This window comes from Plectropomus leopardus, chromosome 21 (genome assembly GCF_008729295.1).
Source record: "Plectropomus leopardus isolate mb chromosome 21, YSFRI_Pleo_2.0, whole genome shotgun sequence".
In the NCBI taxonomy this organism is placed as follows: domain Eukaryota; kingdom Metazoa; phylum Chordata; class Actinopteri; order Perciformes; family Serranidae; genus Plectropomus; species Plectropomus leopardus.
Genome location: NC_056483.1, coordinates 13,837,951 through 13,855,964, shown reverse-complemented (window position 1 = coordinate 13,855,964; position 18,014 = coordinate 13,837,951). Strand labels below are relative to the sequence as shown.

At 42.0% G+C, this 18,014-nt stretch overlaps 1 protein-coding gene across 2 annotated transcripts in view; it reads right to left on the bottom strand.

The window, feature by feature from the left end:
• Nucleotides 1–4,640: 4,640 nt before the first annotated feature.
• The window catches only part of mllt10 (MLLT10 histone lysine methyltransferase DOT1L cofactor), a 51,642-nt gene continuing 38,268 nt past the window's right edge, over nt 4,641–18,014 (bottom strand). For both annotated transcript variants that reach the window (XM_042510239.1, XM_042510240.1), the window contains 8 exons: nt 15,370–15,487; nt 11,848–11,926; nt 10,444–10,637; nt 9,286–9,435; nt 8,209–8,264; nt 7,678–7,979; nt 6,252–6,342; nt 4,641–5,955 (listed from right to left, as the gene is read on the bottom strand). In XM_042510239.1, coding sequence (XP_042366173.1) covers nt 5,671–5,955; nt 6,252–6,342; nt 7,678–7,979; nt 8,209–8,264; nt 9,286–9,435; nt 10,444–10,637; nt 11,848–11,926; nt 15,370–15,487 — 1,275 coding nt within the window. In that variant the 3' untranslated portion in view covers nt 4,641–5,670. The remainder of the gene's footprint in view (nt 5,956–6,251; nt 6,343–7,677; nt 7,980–8,208; nt 8,265–9,285; nt 9,436–10,443; nt 10,638–11,847; nt 11,927–15,369; nt 15,488–18,014) is intronic.

Here is an 18,014-nt window from a genome sequence, read left to right as displayed (position 1 = left end):
CCCACACCCTGGGAATCTCCTCAGCTGTTCCCCCTGCACTCTCCTTGTACCCTTCCTCCTCCTCTTCCTCTCCTGCCCTGGCCCTAAACACCTCTGCTCGCTGGATCTGGTTCCACTCGGCACCGGATCAGGGCCCCTGGCAGCTGACTACAGGTTTCTGGCTGAGATTAAGCCTCCTAATGGCAGCCACTCTGTGATGATTTACACTGCATTACTGTACACAGCAGCGGCTGCCTCCTCCTGCTAATGGTTTATTACACCGGAGCCTCTCTCAGCTTTATTGCACTTTGCTCTCTCACTTTGAGGCTGAGGTCTAATTAAATAATTTAACTGAATTACCAAACATATGCCAAAACCTGTGTTGGAATTACTCATGGTACTTGGTTAACTTGTTTTATGGTTTTTGCTTTTTATTTCCGCTTGGCTGGAGAGAGACGCCTGAGCTGCCCTGAGTTTGGATGGGAAAGATGATGGCAACAAATATTGTAAGTATAAGAAAAATGACGTCCTGTGAAAACCATGTATGTCCGAACATCAGCTTTTCAGGATCTAAGTGACAGTGCATTTCTCATATGGGTGGGTTTTTAAATGGTTTATTGGAATAAAGAAGTGGAAGAATTTAATTGTTGAGTTAATAAGAAAAATTCAAACTCTCCAAATTTGCATGGTAAAAGTCAACTATTTGTTTTAACTTAAAAACAAAAAGTTGCCCAGTCTGCCTCAAATTTTTAAGTTGACTGAATTTGAGAGTTTAATCATTACAAAATCACCTCAACTTGTCTACTTATGCTGTGGAAAATAAAGGATTTGTAATAACTTAAAGAAAAAAGTTAGCATCAGGGCTATCTTAAATGTTTAAGTTTACCTCAACTTGTCATTTCAAATTCAATTCAATTTAAAATTTTAAGAAAGCCCATAAGATAACTTTTTAAAGTATATATTTTTTCTATAGTCTGGAGCTTTTCATTACAGAGTAACAAATTTGAATCATTTTGACCGTGCGTTCTTTTGGACTAGTAAGAAACACTTAAGTGTGTAACTTCAATTGTAGGTCATGGTGTATGTAGCAGTTGATACATTTAATATAAATTGAAATATAATTAGAAATTGCTGTAGTCTTTGAGATGCTCTCTTTTCTGTTGTGTCATCCTATTATAGCAGCTTAACTCTGGTAAATTTATGTTTTTCTGCTAATTGTATTTTTTATTTAAGTAGTCTATTATTTTTAGATGAACTATGTCTATTTTATATATAAATAGTCAGTACCTAAATTGTCAATGTGGTCATTTTTTCTGTACAGTTATTAAAAAGACATAATTTCCAGCTGCGTCGTTTTGTTTTTGTAGATGAAATAAAATCTAGAAATCTAAAAATCTAATATCATGAAATAAAATCTAGACTTCACTCTTTCTTCAAGCTGTCTTGGTTGCATTTTTGTTCTGCGGCTTTGTTTCCTCTAAATAAATGCAAAACAATAAAGTGTTTCATGTTAACGCAGGAGAAGAAAGCTGGGACTCAAAGTTACAGAGCCCGCTCAGTCAGAGGCAGGTCCCCATGTAGCTGCAGAGCATTCCTCAGTGACAGCAGCTCAGCTCGCCTCCGAAGCTACAAATATCTGCCCAACATTTGTCTAATCATCCAGGGCTTAACCCTCCCCGCTGGCCTGCTATCTGCTCTGTGTGCGTGTGTGAGTGTGTGTGTGGGAGAGAGAGAGAGAGAGCTCTCCTGTCTCCTAACACCAGGGCTTAGTAATGTTCTGACTTTGTGATCAGGCACCTGGTTGGGCAGCACACAGGGGTCCTCCATCAGCTGGTAAGCCCTCCCACCCCCAGGGAGGGTTTCTGGGGGAGTGTGATCGATGATGGACACAGCAGCTCTGGCCTGAGTGTGTGTGTGTGTGTGCGTGTGTGTATGTATGTGTGGTAGGGTGGTGCTGCTATTACCAGAGTGGAGGGGAGGCGTCTCTGATGGTGGAGGCTTATAAAAGAGGAGATCCTGGGTGGTGGAGGAGGAGGAGGAGGAGGAGGAGGTGGTGAGGGTATATGCTGTTTAAACAGTCTGGCTTTGATTGACAGAGCTGATAGTGAGCGGAGGGGGGGCACGGTGAGGGATGTTTGGTAGCGGGAGGGGTGAGTGACTCATGTTCATCCACCTATCAGCAGGCCTCATTTATTATGCAGACTGGAGACCCCTGGGCAGGAGGGGAAGGCTAGTGTGTGTGTGTGTGTGTGTGTGTGTGTGTGTGTGTGTTTGTGTACAGAAAGAGGAGGGGGGCGCTGAAAACTCCTGAAGGGGCTGAGGGGATGTATTTTTGGGGGAGCAGGGGTGCAGGAGGAAAGTGAGCTTTTAATTACCAGGGCAGAAGCAGATGTAGCAGAATGGTGCCCCCACCTCCAAACACACACACACACACACACACACACACACACTGGTTGTTTCTTGGCAGCTGGAAGTCATCAGCTTTGGGGTGTGTGTGTGCATATTTGTTAGGACAGGAGCCTTGAAGCACATTGTTTAAATTTAAAGATGTTCAGCTTCTATTGGCAGTTCTCAGCATGATGATTATTCATTTTCCTCCCCCTTGTTACTGAATTAATCGCGTCTTGCTTCTGCTGCCATCTCCTCTGTAAAATGAATGCTGTAAAATATAAGCCAAGCCCATCACTCCATCTTCATTGACATTGTGTCTATTGTCAGTTAATCAGAAATGAAACAAACTTGTTTTATCATCTTATTTACATTCATGATTTGTGTACAGGGGCGTAGCACCAAATCCTGGGCCCTATCCATAAGCAGGCTCTGTGGGCCCCCAGTCTTTTCTCTCTTGATTTATGTCTCTGTCATGCACCTTTATTTTAAAAAATTTAATTTTATTATAAATTTTTATTTTTTTGTGAGTTTACTTTCTTTCAGTTTCCTTCCCTTTTTTGTAACCTGGATATTTTTTTGGGGAAAGACGTGTTTAAATGAATCCCAGAGCAGGGGCAGAATAAACCATTTTGTGCCTTTAATGGGTGAAAAGGGTTTTTACATAGTTTTATCTCGCAACCAATTTATTCAGCCCATTTAAATTTAGTCATGACGTGTATTATTTAATATGTTGTATATACATTTGCATTATTTGGTTTTACATCTAGGCAAAAGAACTTCCTTATTTTGATTTTTTCCCCTATCAAGCAGGATTTTTTTTTAAAATTAACAGCACATCTGTCTGGATATTAAATGCATTTCAGATTATTCATTGGAGGCATAACAAATACAGACTTTTTGGCAGCAAGGAAAGCATCCATTTTGAGAACAGAATTTGCATATTGTTCTAAAAATGTAACATTTTTAGAATATTGTGACACAAAAAAAGTATATTTATGTGTCAGTGTATTCAGTATTAATTCAGGTTTGAATACAGATTAATTCATTTGAATCGGCAAAACAACGCTTTTCAAATCAGAGAATTGAAGATTTTTTTTTCTATTTTAACACAAAGACCAAATGTTCCAGTTACTTTATCCAGAGTGTTTCTTTATTTTGGTGTTTTGAAATACAATGTCAGACCCCCCCCCCCCTACCATTATTCTCCACTTGTACAAAATTGATCCAAACAAATGTGTGCACAGATGAAAACACAGTGCCAAGTATAAAATGACTTCTCATCAAGAAAAACGGTGCAAAACTTAAAAAAAAAAAAAAAAGAAACACAATGTCCCTGCACATATAAAAATAAATTAATACTTTGTGTGTCCAGTCACTGTCAGCCTTTTTTATTTTTTGTCTGGTCCTAAAAGATTCACACACACAAACTGAGGCTTCATTGGCTTTCCTTCACACCAGCACGGCCAATCACAATCACTTATGTACACCAACGGCCAATGAGAAAGGTTTATGTACACTTGACGAGGTAAAAACTGTGCCACTGCGACACACTTCCTTCCCCCTACAAACAGCTATATACAGCGGCACCCCCCCCCAATCAGCCAACTATCAAGTAGCTTCTAGCTTTCAAACACAACACAGAGAAGAAGTTATTAAAAGGGTTTACAGCAAGATTCGACTGTATGAAGGAAAAAAAATACAAACAAAACTTTACACAGTAGTACAAAATGATGTTAAGTTGCAACACCAGCGGGCTTTTAAAATATATCATCTTATGCCCATTACACAAAAAACTCCCAATAAATAAAAAGCACAATACAAAGTTGGCTTTGATATTAGAGAATGCAGCAGAATAATATTTCCTGGTTTTATTAAAGAGACAACACGTCCAGCCTGACGTGTTTTTTTTTTTTAATAATCTGTCGCCTTAGAAAGGCAGCTTAATTACTAGTAGCGTTGTGAAGAATTGGGCTGAGTGACAGGGACACAGGTAAAAGGAAAACAAATCGCGCCTTCCCCCCTTGGCCTCAGGCACTTGGGTTTGGACCCTGATTGGCCAGTCCTGACTGCTGTGGGTTTTTAGCGGCCGCTGCTGTCGGCCTTTTAGGTCCTGATAGGCTGGTCCTGCTCGAGAGGTAGGTGCAGCAGGGGGCTCAATCAGGAAGATGAAACGTAAAAACTTCCGCACGCTGACAACCAACTGCATAATTTCTCTTTGTGAGTCTGTGGATTAAAGCATCCCTCTGAACATTCAACTTGCTGTTTTTTTGTTGTTGTTTTTTTTTTTTTACATTTCACTTCCCTGAGTGAGCCCCCTGAATCTGGCCCAGAGATGAGACAGTCAAAAGCAAGGCTTCTGCGGTGACCGTACGAGGCTTGGCTCACTGACATTAATGGATCTGCACAAACGTTGTGAAAGAGACACGGGGAGAGAGGCAACAGCAAGAACATGTGGAATATTTTCACCAGCCTCTCACCCAATATTCCCCTCGGGATCGCTGCGAGACAGATGTCAAACATACATCTGCTACTGTGAAGTCCTGTGGTGGGGAGTTGTAGTTTTTATATTCATGTATTTCTGCTATTTTAGTATGTTGTGTGTGTGTGTGTGTGTGTGTGTGTGTGTGTGTGTGCTAGCTTGTGTGCTGAGTGCACGACTCTGGTTAGCGGAGGCCCCTGAGAGAGTGAGACAGCAGAGAGACCAGACCGAGAATTATCGTTGGTGTGGAGGATGGAGAAGCAGTGAGAGAAATGTGGAGACAAAGGAAAACAGCATGAAACAGGACGCGGCAACAAGAGAATGAGGAGAAATTAGAAGAAGCAAGATGATGAGATTAGAGTAGAAACATTGAGAGAAACTCATTGATGGAAAAGGTAAGCAAACACACCATGTGCTTTTTTTTAACTAACACACTAAGTTGCTACCAGTGATATCAAACGCAAATGATCTCAGTGACAAAATAAGAACCTGAAGCAGCCCTAAAGCTAAAACCTAAAAACAAAATCTAAAAATTGGATGGACATAAATATTACAAACGAAGACAAAATGTTGTGTTAAGACTGTAACCTGAAAAAATAGCAAAAAAATAAAACCCTGACAGTCAACTACAATGAGCTGGTGACTGCAGATCAATGCCGCCACTCACAATGCTAGTGTATTAGCAAAGAATAACACAGATCTCTCTGCTGCCAATGTTCTCATCACTGAACCACGAAGTTGACGAACAGGCTGATCTCCCGAAGACTCTGCATATTTATTAAAAAAAACAAAACAAAAAAAAAAGTAAAGAGTATCTGCCGTCATGTTTTCTCCTGCCCTGCAACGCCCACGGCCTTCTCTGCTAGCCGCGGCTTCTGTGCCCCCGAGGCGTGTGTGTCAGCATGTGCATGCTGCAGTGCCAGGAAGGGGTTGGCGGTGATGGCGCCTTGGCCCTGGCTCTGGGCGGCGGGCAGCAGGTTGTTGATGGGCAGCTGAGCGGAGGAGAGCGGGATGGAGGGAATCTGGGCAGAGGAGGAAAGGGATTGCAGCTGCTGGAGGTCCTGCTGCTGCTGCATCAGTTGGTAGAGCAACACCTGCTGCTGCTCCTGGGAGAGAGAGAGAGGAGGGAGGGGAGGAGGCAAAGAGGGAGGAAGAGGAGAGAGCGAAAGTTTAAGACAAGAATGGAAATGTGAGTTGGATAAGAAGGATGAGGGAAGGAGAGGAAGACAGCAGAAAAAAAGAAGAGTTAATAAGCTTGGTGATTTAGGTCATTGTGAAAGGAAAATTGTAGCTTAGTGTCTTTGTGTGTGTTTAACTGTGTGTGATAGTGGTGATGGCAGTGAGGAGTTGCAAGCCTGCCTGTGTGTGCGTGCGTGTGTGTGTGCGTGTGTGTGTGTCGTACCGCTGAGGGTTGTGAGGACAGCAGCTGCTGGAGCTGATGCTGCTGCAGGAGGAGTCTGTGCTGCTCAGACAGCAGGCCGAGTCGCGCAGCGCTGACGGGACACAAACACAATTCACAGTCAGTCACACACACAATAAACACTCCTTATCAGCTCCGAGCAACACACACTTTAATACACAATCTCAAAACATCAGAGGTTTAAGACTTTGTGATATTGCAAAAAAAAGGGGGGAGGGTATGAATTCACATAACCACACACAAAACATGCAGCACAAAATCTCTTGTGACAGACTTCAGAGACACGAAAGAAACGGAGCTACAGGTTGCTGTGATGCTAAATTGACTTCTGTCTCACCTGTTCTTACTAGTTGCTGAGCTGCACGAATCCAACATGCAAGCAAAGGTAAAGAAAAAGGAGAAGGTGCAATTGAGTTCACCTACAAACATCATCGAAAACCAAGAGATGAAGCTGCAAGACATGGCTGTTCCCTGACATCAGGAATGATTGTTGTGTTTTCAGTTCTTTAAAGGTTCTGTATATGACATTCAGAGCATTAGCATAGTGGGGAAGAACTATTTGCTGTGATAATATAGCGAAGTAATGACATCCTGAGCTAAAACACACCTATCTTTGTCACATTTTTATTTACAGAATTAATTAGTATTATGAGCACTTTGTTCAGGCTATGTCTGTGTTTTTTTTGTAGCTTTAGCTTTTTACAAATTTCTTGCTAATTTTTAGGCCATTTCTTCTTAAATTGCTCATTGCCTTCTTCCCATAATTTTGTCGAAAGAAGTCAAGCCAATTTGCTTAGGTTTCAAAGGCTTAATGTATGCACCAAAAAATCAAAACAAAACAAATTAAAGTCCTTATAAGTGAAAACCTACATGTCAATAATCAATAAATCATTTTCTGGTTCTGATTGTGTGTTTTTTTTTTTTTTTTTTCCTACTCCGAGCCTCTCTGGTTGTTGCGTGAATACTGAATAACAGTGCATGCTTTTCCAGTTTGCAAACATCTACGGCCACTGTTCTTCTTCTCTGAGTTAGCAACTAATTGCTAACAGCTGCTTTTTAAATCTCCTGCAGTGTGGTCGCAAAAACATAATACGAAATCAAAATGTCACACCCGTGCTGCCCATGGTTACGGCTTTACTTTTTACACCGACCTCTTTTTGCTGCTGTCATACTGCTGATATACTCTGAATGTTTTTAATCCACTGACAGTTGTTGGATTTGTTGGGGAGGGTGATCTGACACCACATGCTTTTATTGCATTACTAACATGAAATAACATTCATCCTTCATTAGTGAGCATAACTTGTTTCCGTCTTTCGCTTTTGTCAACTATCACTAACTAAAAGGTTTTAATTACCGTTTTATCAGAAAAAGATTTCAGGATGAAAAAAGCAGCCGTCAGACGTACCTATTATTAACAGGCAACGTGACGCCGGTAGCTGCTCCTGTAGTGTGTGTGTGAGGGCTGGCTGTGCCTGCTGGCGTCTGGATCACCCCGTTCAGCGCCCCGACAATTCCCCCCATGCCCAGTGCGCTGCCTGCACCCAGAGCACCCATCAGTCCCGCCACCCCTCCCAGCCCTGCCGGGGCCGCTCCCACAGCAGCGACTCCATTCAGCTGCGGCTGGGGCGGGCTCTGGGAGACGGAGGGAGGGGTGGAGAGAGATGAGGTGGAGCCACTACTGCTGTGGCCACCACATGATGCCCCGTCCTGAGGGAGAGAAAAACCATTAATAGTAACATCCACTTGATGATATTCTTATTCACAAATGTAGACTGATCACTCTAATTCATCATGCAATGAGGTGTAAAATAATGACATTACCTCATATAACCAAACTTAACCATCTACTGCCTACATCACTGAACCTTAACTAACTCAATTATTATATTAATGGTATGATATTGCTTCATCTTGTGCTTTTGCTGTTTGTTCTTACCTGAGCTGCCATGGGTAAAGACGAGTCAGTGGCTCCCACATGGGTTCCTTTCACATCTGCAACAGAAATCAAAGCAGGTTTAGATTCTCTTTGTCTACATTTCATCAATAATTCTGCCGATTATGTTTTAACCAACAACTGTTTCGTCTATATGAAGTGTCAGAAAAATATGGGGAAAGGCCTGAGGTGATGTGAATAAATATTTTGTATGATATTCAATTCAAAATCATAAAAAACAGGAAAGCTTTTCACATCTGAGATGCTGAAGCCAGAAAATAATTGTCATTTTGCTCTAATAAACAGCTGTAAAGATGAATTAGTAATCAAAGCTGTGCATCTGTATTCTCTCCATCAACTTTTATTTTAATCTACTATTTTTTTTCAGTTCTTGTATCTGTGGCTGCATTTAGGCTGCCTGTTCAAGACAGAACAACATACTATTGTGCTGCTTCTGCTTACTCTATATAATGTCTGATTACGAAAAAGGGGGGACAAAGTGGTCTCTCCTCTGAGCTGGGACCAGAGGAAGTAACAGCCCCGAAACGGCTGTGTAAAACGTAAAACCAGAAAGACGAAAAAACGGCACGAGTGTGACGTTTTGACAATGTGTTTATGCATACGCCCCACCATGGGACATTTAAATAGCAGCTGTTAGCACAGCAGCTTATTCAGAAAAGAAGAGTTGCCGTAAATGCCCGCAAATTGGGAAAAGATTCAGGAGCTCCTTACCCTCCAAGCAGAGGAGATCAGCTGTCATATATCAGAGAAGGTAAATGATTGTGATTAAAATGTTATGCCTTTGTTAATATTCATAAAGCACTACCAACACGTGTATTACATGTCAAACTAGAGGCGGACATTCGTGTGTTTAACGCCACGCCCGTCATGACTCTTTTGATTGTGGGATACCGCTATGCAGTGTACAATCACACACTGAAGCGGCATGATGCCGCCATTATTTGGCTCAGTGTAAAAGTGCGAGGCTGTGTAAAGGGGGGACTTTGTTGCAGCCCTATAGCACAATCTCTGTGTAAAAGCAGCGTGTGTGTGTGTGTGTGTGTGTGTGTGTGTGTGTACCAGAGGAGGCCGTGGTGGGGGTGAAAGGCACTGATAGCTGAGCGCTGAGAAGCTGCAGTCTCTCTTTCTTCATGGTCAGAGTTTTGATCTGCTCCTCCAGCCTCCTGTTCTCTTCCTGCAGCTGGTGGAGAGACTTCAACATGCCCACCACTGAAAGAGACGGAGAAAGAGAGACAAGAAGGATAAAGTGATTGGTTTGATCAGAGCATTTATGTGTCGCAGAGCAGGAGCACTTTGTTCTTCCTGCTTAAAAGACATTTTGTGCATCTCTTTGCTCTGAGTTGTCGATTTACTGTAAGGCAGAGAGGAAAATCATTCAAATTTGCAGTGATTAAGTTCATGTGGTTGCAGTGTGAGGTCAACACAGGCTTTTCAAATTCAAAATCCTTTTGCCTACATTTTAAATGAAATGCTTTGGACTTTTTAGATGAAGCTGTATTGGGAGTGATCTTCACAAGAAAGAAAAGCCATGTACCTATGCTAAGCCTCAACACAAAAAACAGGTGACTGATTAGACAGATGTACACCATGAAAAGGTCAGAGGTCAAGGTCAGCTACAGAACAGTGACCCTGGCACCTGTGCAGAGTCAGTGACAAGGACAACTCAGTGAGGAGGGTATGCACACACAGGAGCTTAAACCAGAGTCCAGATGAAGGACAACCTTTCCAACAACGAGGCGACCTTCCCTTTTGAATTTTTACTTTATAGATCCCTGAAAGGCTGTTCGGATAGCCACATTACTGACAGTAATTGACAGTAACAGAAAAAGCGAGAAAGTGAATGAAAAGACAGATTGAGAGAGCATGGGAACGGTAGCAGCTGGAAGGCAAAAGGGAGATGGATCACTTGATAGGAAGATAGAGATGGGCAAAGAGGGTGGAAGGGGCTGGGTAATAAACCTCACTACTTTTCTGGTACAGAAATGTTTGACAAGTACTGAAAAATGGACAGCAAATGTTGTGTTTTTGTTTAAGAACATTTAATCCTGTTGTTAAATTAAAAAGTTATCAGGATAAGGCACTGAAATAGTATCGTTTTGCCATTGGAGAAGAGTGTCAGGTATTGCATCCTGTGAGTGCATCCTTGTGCGTCTTCAGGTGTGTGTGTGTGTGTGTGTGTGTGTGTGTGTGTGTGTGTGTGTGTGTGTGTCCTCTCACCGTCTCCCTGCGCTCCCTGCTGCAGCAGGAAGCTCTGCCCTTCATTCCACTGCCTCTCCAGGAGCTGCTCTATGCTGGTGGCCACCGGGGGCAGCGTCTCCCCGCCGCCTCCCCCCGCCCCTAGCAACCCCAGCCCGGGCCCCGGCAACGACCCCGAGGAGTCATAGCGGATCTGCAGGCCACCAATGGGAGAGCTGAATGAAGGGAGAGAGAGGGAGAGAGAGAGCATGGATAGAAGGGGAGAGATAGAGAGGTCAATGGGGAGATTAATGACCCAACATAAACGTCAGACAAACATAGACACTGCTGGCTATAAAACTACATCAATTTGTTGTTACAGTGGCCTCTAATGAAAAGGGGCCAGGCTTTCTGTCTGTGTGTGTGAGGCGGAGAGAGAGGGAGAAAGAGAGGGAGAGAGAAGAAGAAAGTGGACATGCAAGAGGGAGAGAGACAGACAGAGGAAAGTGGACTGTCTTCATGCAATAAATCTCAGTGTGTGTGTGTGTGTGCGGAGACAATCTGTTGAGTGTGGACGAGGGGAATAGAGGGACAGCAGGAGAGAGGTGCGTAATTTGGGGGGAAAGTAAAAGAAATGCAAAGTGGTGACAAGATTTTTCCACTTTTGAATCACAGCGCAAAGTTAAATTCACTCAGATTTTGGGCGTCGATGTCTCATTATAATCCAAAATGTTGGATGCAAAAATGTGTCAACTATATTTATATGAAGACATTAAATTGTTGAACTACAAAATCCTCAAGGCATTTATTAAATGTGCTGCTTTAATGAGAAAATCTAATTTCCTAAGTCGCCATATTCTTGGTTTACAATATTTCCTTTTAAAATAAATGCCACCCTTTCCAACACAGACAAATTACGTCCCATAAATGCAAAATGTGAAATAAAACAGGTGCAGTGTGAAAATAAATAAACCAAAAAAATAAAAATTGGAACCAACCTCATCAAGTGAAATTATCCATCCCACAAAGACGAAGAAACAAACAAATTTGTCTCATCAATATTCCCATCCTGAGACATCCATGTAAATACTCCCAACTGGAGGAGATGCCGAAAATCATCAGACTGTCCGTCCATGTGTGATTAAACCCACGGAAAAAAAAAAAAAAAAAAAAAATCTAACTGGAGTTGAAGGATGGTTACCACCTTCAAAAAACACAAGTTATCGTTGGCTGAGAGAGCGAGAATTGCCTGTAGGGGTGAGAGCGAAAGGGAGAGTGTGCATGTGTGTGTGTGAGGAGTGAGAGGAAGAGAGAGGAGACGAGGGGCCAGCGGAGGGAAAAGCAGAGGGGGGGGATGGGTGAAGGGGGGGGGGCAGCGAGGAATGTAAATGGGGAGGGATGGGTGGGCATCTGTGTGTGTGTGTGTGTGTGTGTGTGTGTACTCACCGCGGGGTGGTCTTGGGAGAAGCTCTTATGGAGAAGCCCTGAGCTCCGACGCCGCTGCTGCCGTCTCCAACCTCCTGATCTGCGCGCACACACACACACACACACACACATACACACACACAAAAATCAATTGTACATCTAAGACCAAGCCCGCACTAAGCCGGCTGAAGTTGAACACTTTGTGTGTATTCATCCACATTAACATTTCCAGGTCATTTTTGTAAAGTTTTCCATCTACACATAAACACCTGTACAATCGCAAAACAGCTAAATATCTTTTTTGTTTTATTTTGGTGGGTAAACCACAAAACTGAGCTTCACAGCCAACATATGGTAAAGAGTGAGACAACAGCCAGGTTATCCTGTGCTCTCTGACATCACACATACTGTGTTTTAACATAACTAGAGCTGCCACAATTAATCGATAAGTTGTCAACTAATAAATTAATCACCAGCTAATTCAGTAAGAGTAATTCTCTGATTATAGCTTCTTAAAAGTGTTTTCTTTCAGGTTTCTTTCGTCCTCTATTGACAGTAAACTGAATATCTTTGGCGGTGGACAAGACAAGACATTTGAGGACATCATTTAGGGATCTGGGAAACACTGCTCAATTTTAAAACCAAACAACTTATAGATTAATCAAGAAAATAATCAACAGACTAACTGATAATGAAAATAATTTTAATTTGCAGCACTAAATACAACCTCACTCATGATTTAATTGTTCTCATTTCTAGATTTGTCCTGTTTCTCGACAAATAACACCAGGAAAAAAAACAAAACAAAAACAAAAACAAACAAACAAACAAACAAAAAACCCCAAGCATTTCAAAATAAATAAATAAATAAATCTAAAAAAGCCTTATGAATGCATTGCGTGATAGGCTATGGGGCTGCAAATTGCTTTTATTTTCAAAAGCAATTTAAATGTTGATCATTTTCTCAATCGATTGATTAGTTGTTTGGTTGATCAGTGTTTATCAAAACCCAAGGTGGCATTCTTGTTTTGTCAACAACCTAAAGATATTCAGTTTGACAGATGAGTAAATAAACCAGAGAGTATTCACATGTCAGAAACTGGAGTCAGAGAACTTAAATTGTTCGATAATATTTATTATAAATTCAATTGGAGATTGATTCAATACTTGACAATGTATCAATTTATCGTTGCAGGTCTAGGCTGTATTAACATTTAAAATGAAGGTTTATGAAAAAATATTTTCCTTCTCCTATTGTTCTTTTTGGGGCCCTCTTTAACATCTCAAACTAAATTTAACATTGTTTTATGAGCTTCATACTTGATAAATTTTACTCATTTTAAAACAAGTTATGACAAACATGACTTTGAACCGATGACTCCCACTATAACACACATGGTTAAAATACTAAGGATTTTCATACACTCCATATCTGTGATTGGTGTTGACAGCACATTTAAACAGCACTACCGCTTCCCAAATTCCAAGTATGTCTATTTGGATTTCTTTTATTGGAGTTTTATAAAGCTTTGCTAGGAGATCTGAACAGGCTTACAGTGCAGACTTTTCCAAAAGCTCTGGTGTCCTCACCCACACTTAAACAGTTTTAAGATTTTTCTGCTCTGGAGACAGCTCAGTTTTGGGTAAAAACACTGTGTCAAAGAGGAGCAGCGTGGAAAGACTGTAATACTTGTGGCCCTGCAAATTCCGAAACTTTTTCTCTCTGCCTTTGTATCTCTTTCACACACGAGCCTACATTCAAAGTGCCTGTGCGTTTCTCTCTCCCTCTACCTTCTGTGAGAGTCTCTACCTCCTCCCTCCGGGCCCCTGGCCAGACGCTTCTTTTCATTTTCCTCAGTGAGAGTAATGAATCACACATGCACACACGCAAACGCACACTTCTGCATTTACACACTCACACAAACTCCCCTCTACTTAAGACGGTCAATCCCAGCTTTTACCCCCACCAGGTCACCACTCTAGTCCCTCGCTCGCCTTCTTTTTCAAGTCCTTTTTCTCTCATAACCCTTTCCGTCCTGGCACCTCCCTCCAGACACTCAAAAGCAAAGAGAGACGGCTGCCAAAGTAAACAGGCTACATGCATACAAACACACGCACACCTTGCACGTCTGTGCCCACATGACCCTCACTGGTTCACAAACAGAAATTCATGATTGTGTAGCTGTTCACACGTGCTGTACACAACTGTGTGCACAACTTTACGGTGGGGGCCTGGAAAATGAGATTGAGAAATTCCATGACTTTCCATGAATTTCAGGTTGTCCATGACCGTGGGAACCCTGCATATATAAAAATAAAAAGATAGAACTCTACTCTAAATATACATATTGATTGACAATGCACTTTAAACTCACCACTGCCATTTATTTATTGATATTTAAGACACACTTCAAATGATCATTTATGCTCAGAGTTATTTGTCACTGTTTCATTTTATCATTACCTGTGCTTCTTTTTTTTATCTTGTCTTAATGTTTCAAATTCAGCTTTAATTTAATGTTTTTATTTCTTTTGTGTACATATGTCAACATGAAAGCACACAGACATAATTTCCTCGTCCATCTACAATGACAAATAAAGTGTCTGATGTCTTACATATAAAATGGAATATCAAACAATATATGAATATGCAAATTTTCAATTTTAATGCACACGCACATCCAAAATTCTATTTTTGTTAAACGAAATCTAACATTTATCTAAAACAAAATCTACTTTTTTTCTAATGAAGTGAAAAAAGTTGTCGCTAAAGTGTGACAATTTCCTCTGCTACCAAACCGTTTTTTAAAAGTTACACAAAGCTTGCTTGTGTCGACACACAGGAACCCGCATATTCTTTATCTGTTCGCGTGCACACGCACACACACACACGCGCGCACACACACAGCCCTGTGGCCTCCTGTCATTCAGCCTGATTAGTGAGTTGACCTGCGGGTCAGGGTGGATCTGGCTCTGATGACTGCTGACCGGCAGCAGGAACTACCTACCTTCCTCCTCCTCCTCCTCCTCCTCCTCGCTCTTAACTCTCTCTCCTCCTCCCCCTTCTTCTCTCCTCTCTTTTCAACCAGATGTCTTGTATCAGGAAGTGGCTACTCTGATTACTAAAGCCATGTCTCACTCCTTCATCAGCTCCTCTGCACTGGACGGACAACAAACCGCCTGTTTTCTGCTGCAGGAGCTCCTGACGGCAGCTACCAGCTCAACACAACCCCGATCTTTCCCGAACACCAGCCACAGTTAAGAGCTCTAAACATGCATTTCATATGTGTGTGAGCCCATGTGCTGTATTTGTATGTGTGACAGAGAGGACGGTTGACAGAGGAGGGGGGACAATCACGGCACGTTACTGGAGCTGAGTGGGAGGAGCTTGAAGATATCACGAGTGCTGACCCTTGACCTCTCTGTGGGACTGAGGGGGCGTGACCTAGCGATTATCTCCCTCTCTTTCCCTCTCTAACACACATGCATGCATTTGTCACACGGGCACACACACGCATCATCACGTTAGGTATGCTGCCGTACCTGCTGGTGAGGCTTCGGATTGAGCGATGAGTGCTGCCATGGCTGAGTTGGGATTGAGCCGGTTACCAAACATATGCGAGGGAGCGAGGTTGAAGACTGACCCCGGCAGACCGCTCACCTGTAGACAGAGGCACAGATACGGACGAGAATAACCCACAAGGATATATGTTACTGAGATTGTAGTTACAAGTCATTTAGAAAACATTTTTTTTAGAGAGGATTTTAATAGAGCATGGACCAGAACCCACCCACAATGCAGTTATACGTCTCTTTAACTGTGCTCAAAGTTAAAGGATTTGAATCTTAAACAATTAACATCAAAGCACTGACTCAGGAGTTACACGGCTTCTATTAAATGGTGGAAATGCACGTCTGAGTTTAAAATCATTTTTCATTGAATTAGACATTATTTCAGGGCTACAATGGAAAATTATTTTGATGCGTTCCAATTTTAATTGTTCATATTCATTATGAATTTATCTGATATACACACTTATTTACATATTTATTTACACTCTTGTTGTGCGTATATATTTTACTTTTCCCGTCTATTCATGCAACTAATGATTTATGTCATTTACTTTATATTTTATCTGTTATATTTTCTCCTTTATGTAACTTGCACTACTTTATATCATTGTATCTAGATTCTCTATTTAGCAATAATTGTTAAAAAAAAATTGTCATTCTTGAACAGCAGCAAAGCGATGTTGTCTGAGCGGTGAATTATTGTTAAAGAACTGATATTTAAATCTCATGCTGCAGTCAGAGTTGTTTCTTTGGTGTGTGTGTTTTACTGCGTCAGTCAGCTTCAAGTGTTTACTTTGTGCTACATTTTTGGAGCGGTTTAATCAGCATGTTATTACACATATAATGAGCCTGAATACAAAGATGAGAATCAATCAGATCAATCGCTGGTTCGAGAATTTTAATTCTCTGCCCTCCAGTATTGATTTTGCTTTGCTACAAAGCATCTACACGCGGTTCAATGTGAGTGAAGCTTATTTGAATTGAGGAAAAAAACATATCTGAATGTGGATTTGACAACGCTTTACTACCATTTCATATACAAAAACCAAGGCTATATTATGGATCCACGGCTCATTATTCTGTCACCAATACACACATGCACACGGGGCTCAGAGTGCCTCAACATCCCAACAGTACGTTGACATGCTGACAAAGTGTTTCTGATGCATAGAGTTTAATCCAATTAAGGCATTTCCCAAATAAGGACCGTGGAGTGAAGGGTGGGGTGGGGTAAGACGGAAGAGAGCGAGGGTGGAGCATCAGGAGGGGAATAAGGTCTACCGAAAAGAACAAAATGGCTGTTTTGGTTAAAAAGCCACAACAAGTGACACAGCAGAAAACTTACTGAGGCCGCCAGAAGGTGCTATTTAACAAATTGTTTGGAAGGTTTAGCAATTCTGTAATTTCTGGTCAATATGACAAGCCTGTTTTCTGTTCTTGCTATTGCATTATAAGTTATTTATATGCATTTTGCTCAAATTTTGGGTGTACCCTGAGAACAAAAATAGTAGATAATCTCCCATTACAAATTCATGGAAGGTGTATGTCTAAAACAATACCATTTGGAAAACATCCTGGAAATTCCCATCACTGTTAAATGTTAAATTCAAACTCTCGGTCCATTTCTCCACCCACGCTGAAATGACTTCAGATTTCTTCCTAGACTCTCCTCCCCTTCCTCCTCCTCCTCCCCTTAGTGCCATAATCCTGCCCCCTTTCCCATCAACATTCATTTTTCATTTTCATTCATTTTTCATTCAAAGTCTCTCGCGCTCCCTTTCTCTGTCCTGGGCTGATAGCCAATAACAGTAGGCCGAGAGTCTGCTAGCGGACTGAAAATAGCAAATGGTCTCTGTCACTCACACACAGGAACACACACACACACACACACACACACACACACACACACAGAGTAAAGAAAGCCTGTTGTTGGCGTCCTTCTATAGTTGCGTAATTTCTGCAGACTCAACTTGTAAGTGTGCGCGTGTGTGCGTGTGTGTCCCAGATGCCCAGAGGCGTGCATCACACTTTACAAACCAACACACACGTTTTTAACAATCTGGAGCGACAGGAAGGAAAAAAATATTTCTTTCTCTATCAAAGTCTTCCTCGCTTTTGCTGCTCTCTTTCTGTCTCAAACGTACAAACAAACACAGCTACAGCCCAAACTCATCTATACATGCTGCAAACAAGCGTGATATCCTGTGCTTCCCTGGGCCTCCCGTCCCCTATAATATGTGCTGAACACAGAGGAGCGGGGCAAGATGAAGCCCAGGCCAGCCAATTCAAGGCATGAGTGCAACCCCCTCCACACACACACACACACACACACACACACACACACACACACACTTGCCCCGATCCCTCCCTCCCTCCATCTATCCCTCCATCCCTACTGTGGTGCTTGTCAGATGTCATTACATCACAGGACAACGGAGGGAGAAAAAGAGAAATGGATGGGGACGGAGAGAAGGAAGGTCGAGGGTGAGAGAAAGTGTGTGTGTGTGTGAGAGAAAAAGAAAGAGGTGGTAAGTGGACACGGGAGAAAAATGGGAGCTGGGTGGACAGAGACAGAGCGTGGTCTTTGGTGGGGAGGTTTTGAATGGATGGACACT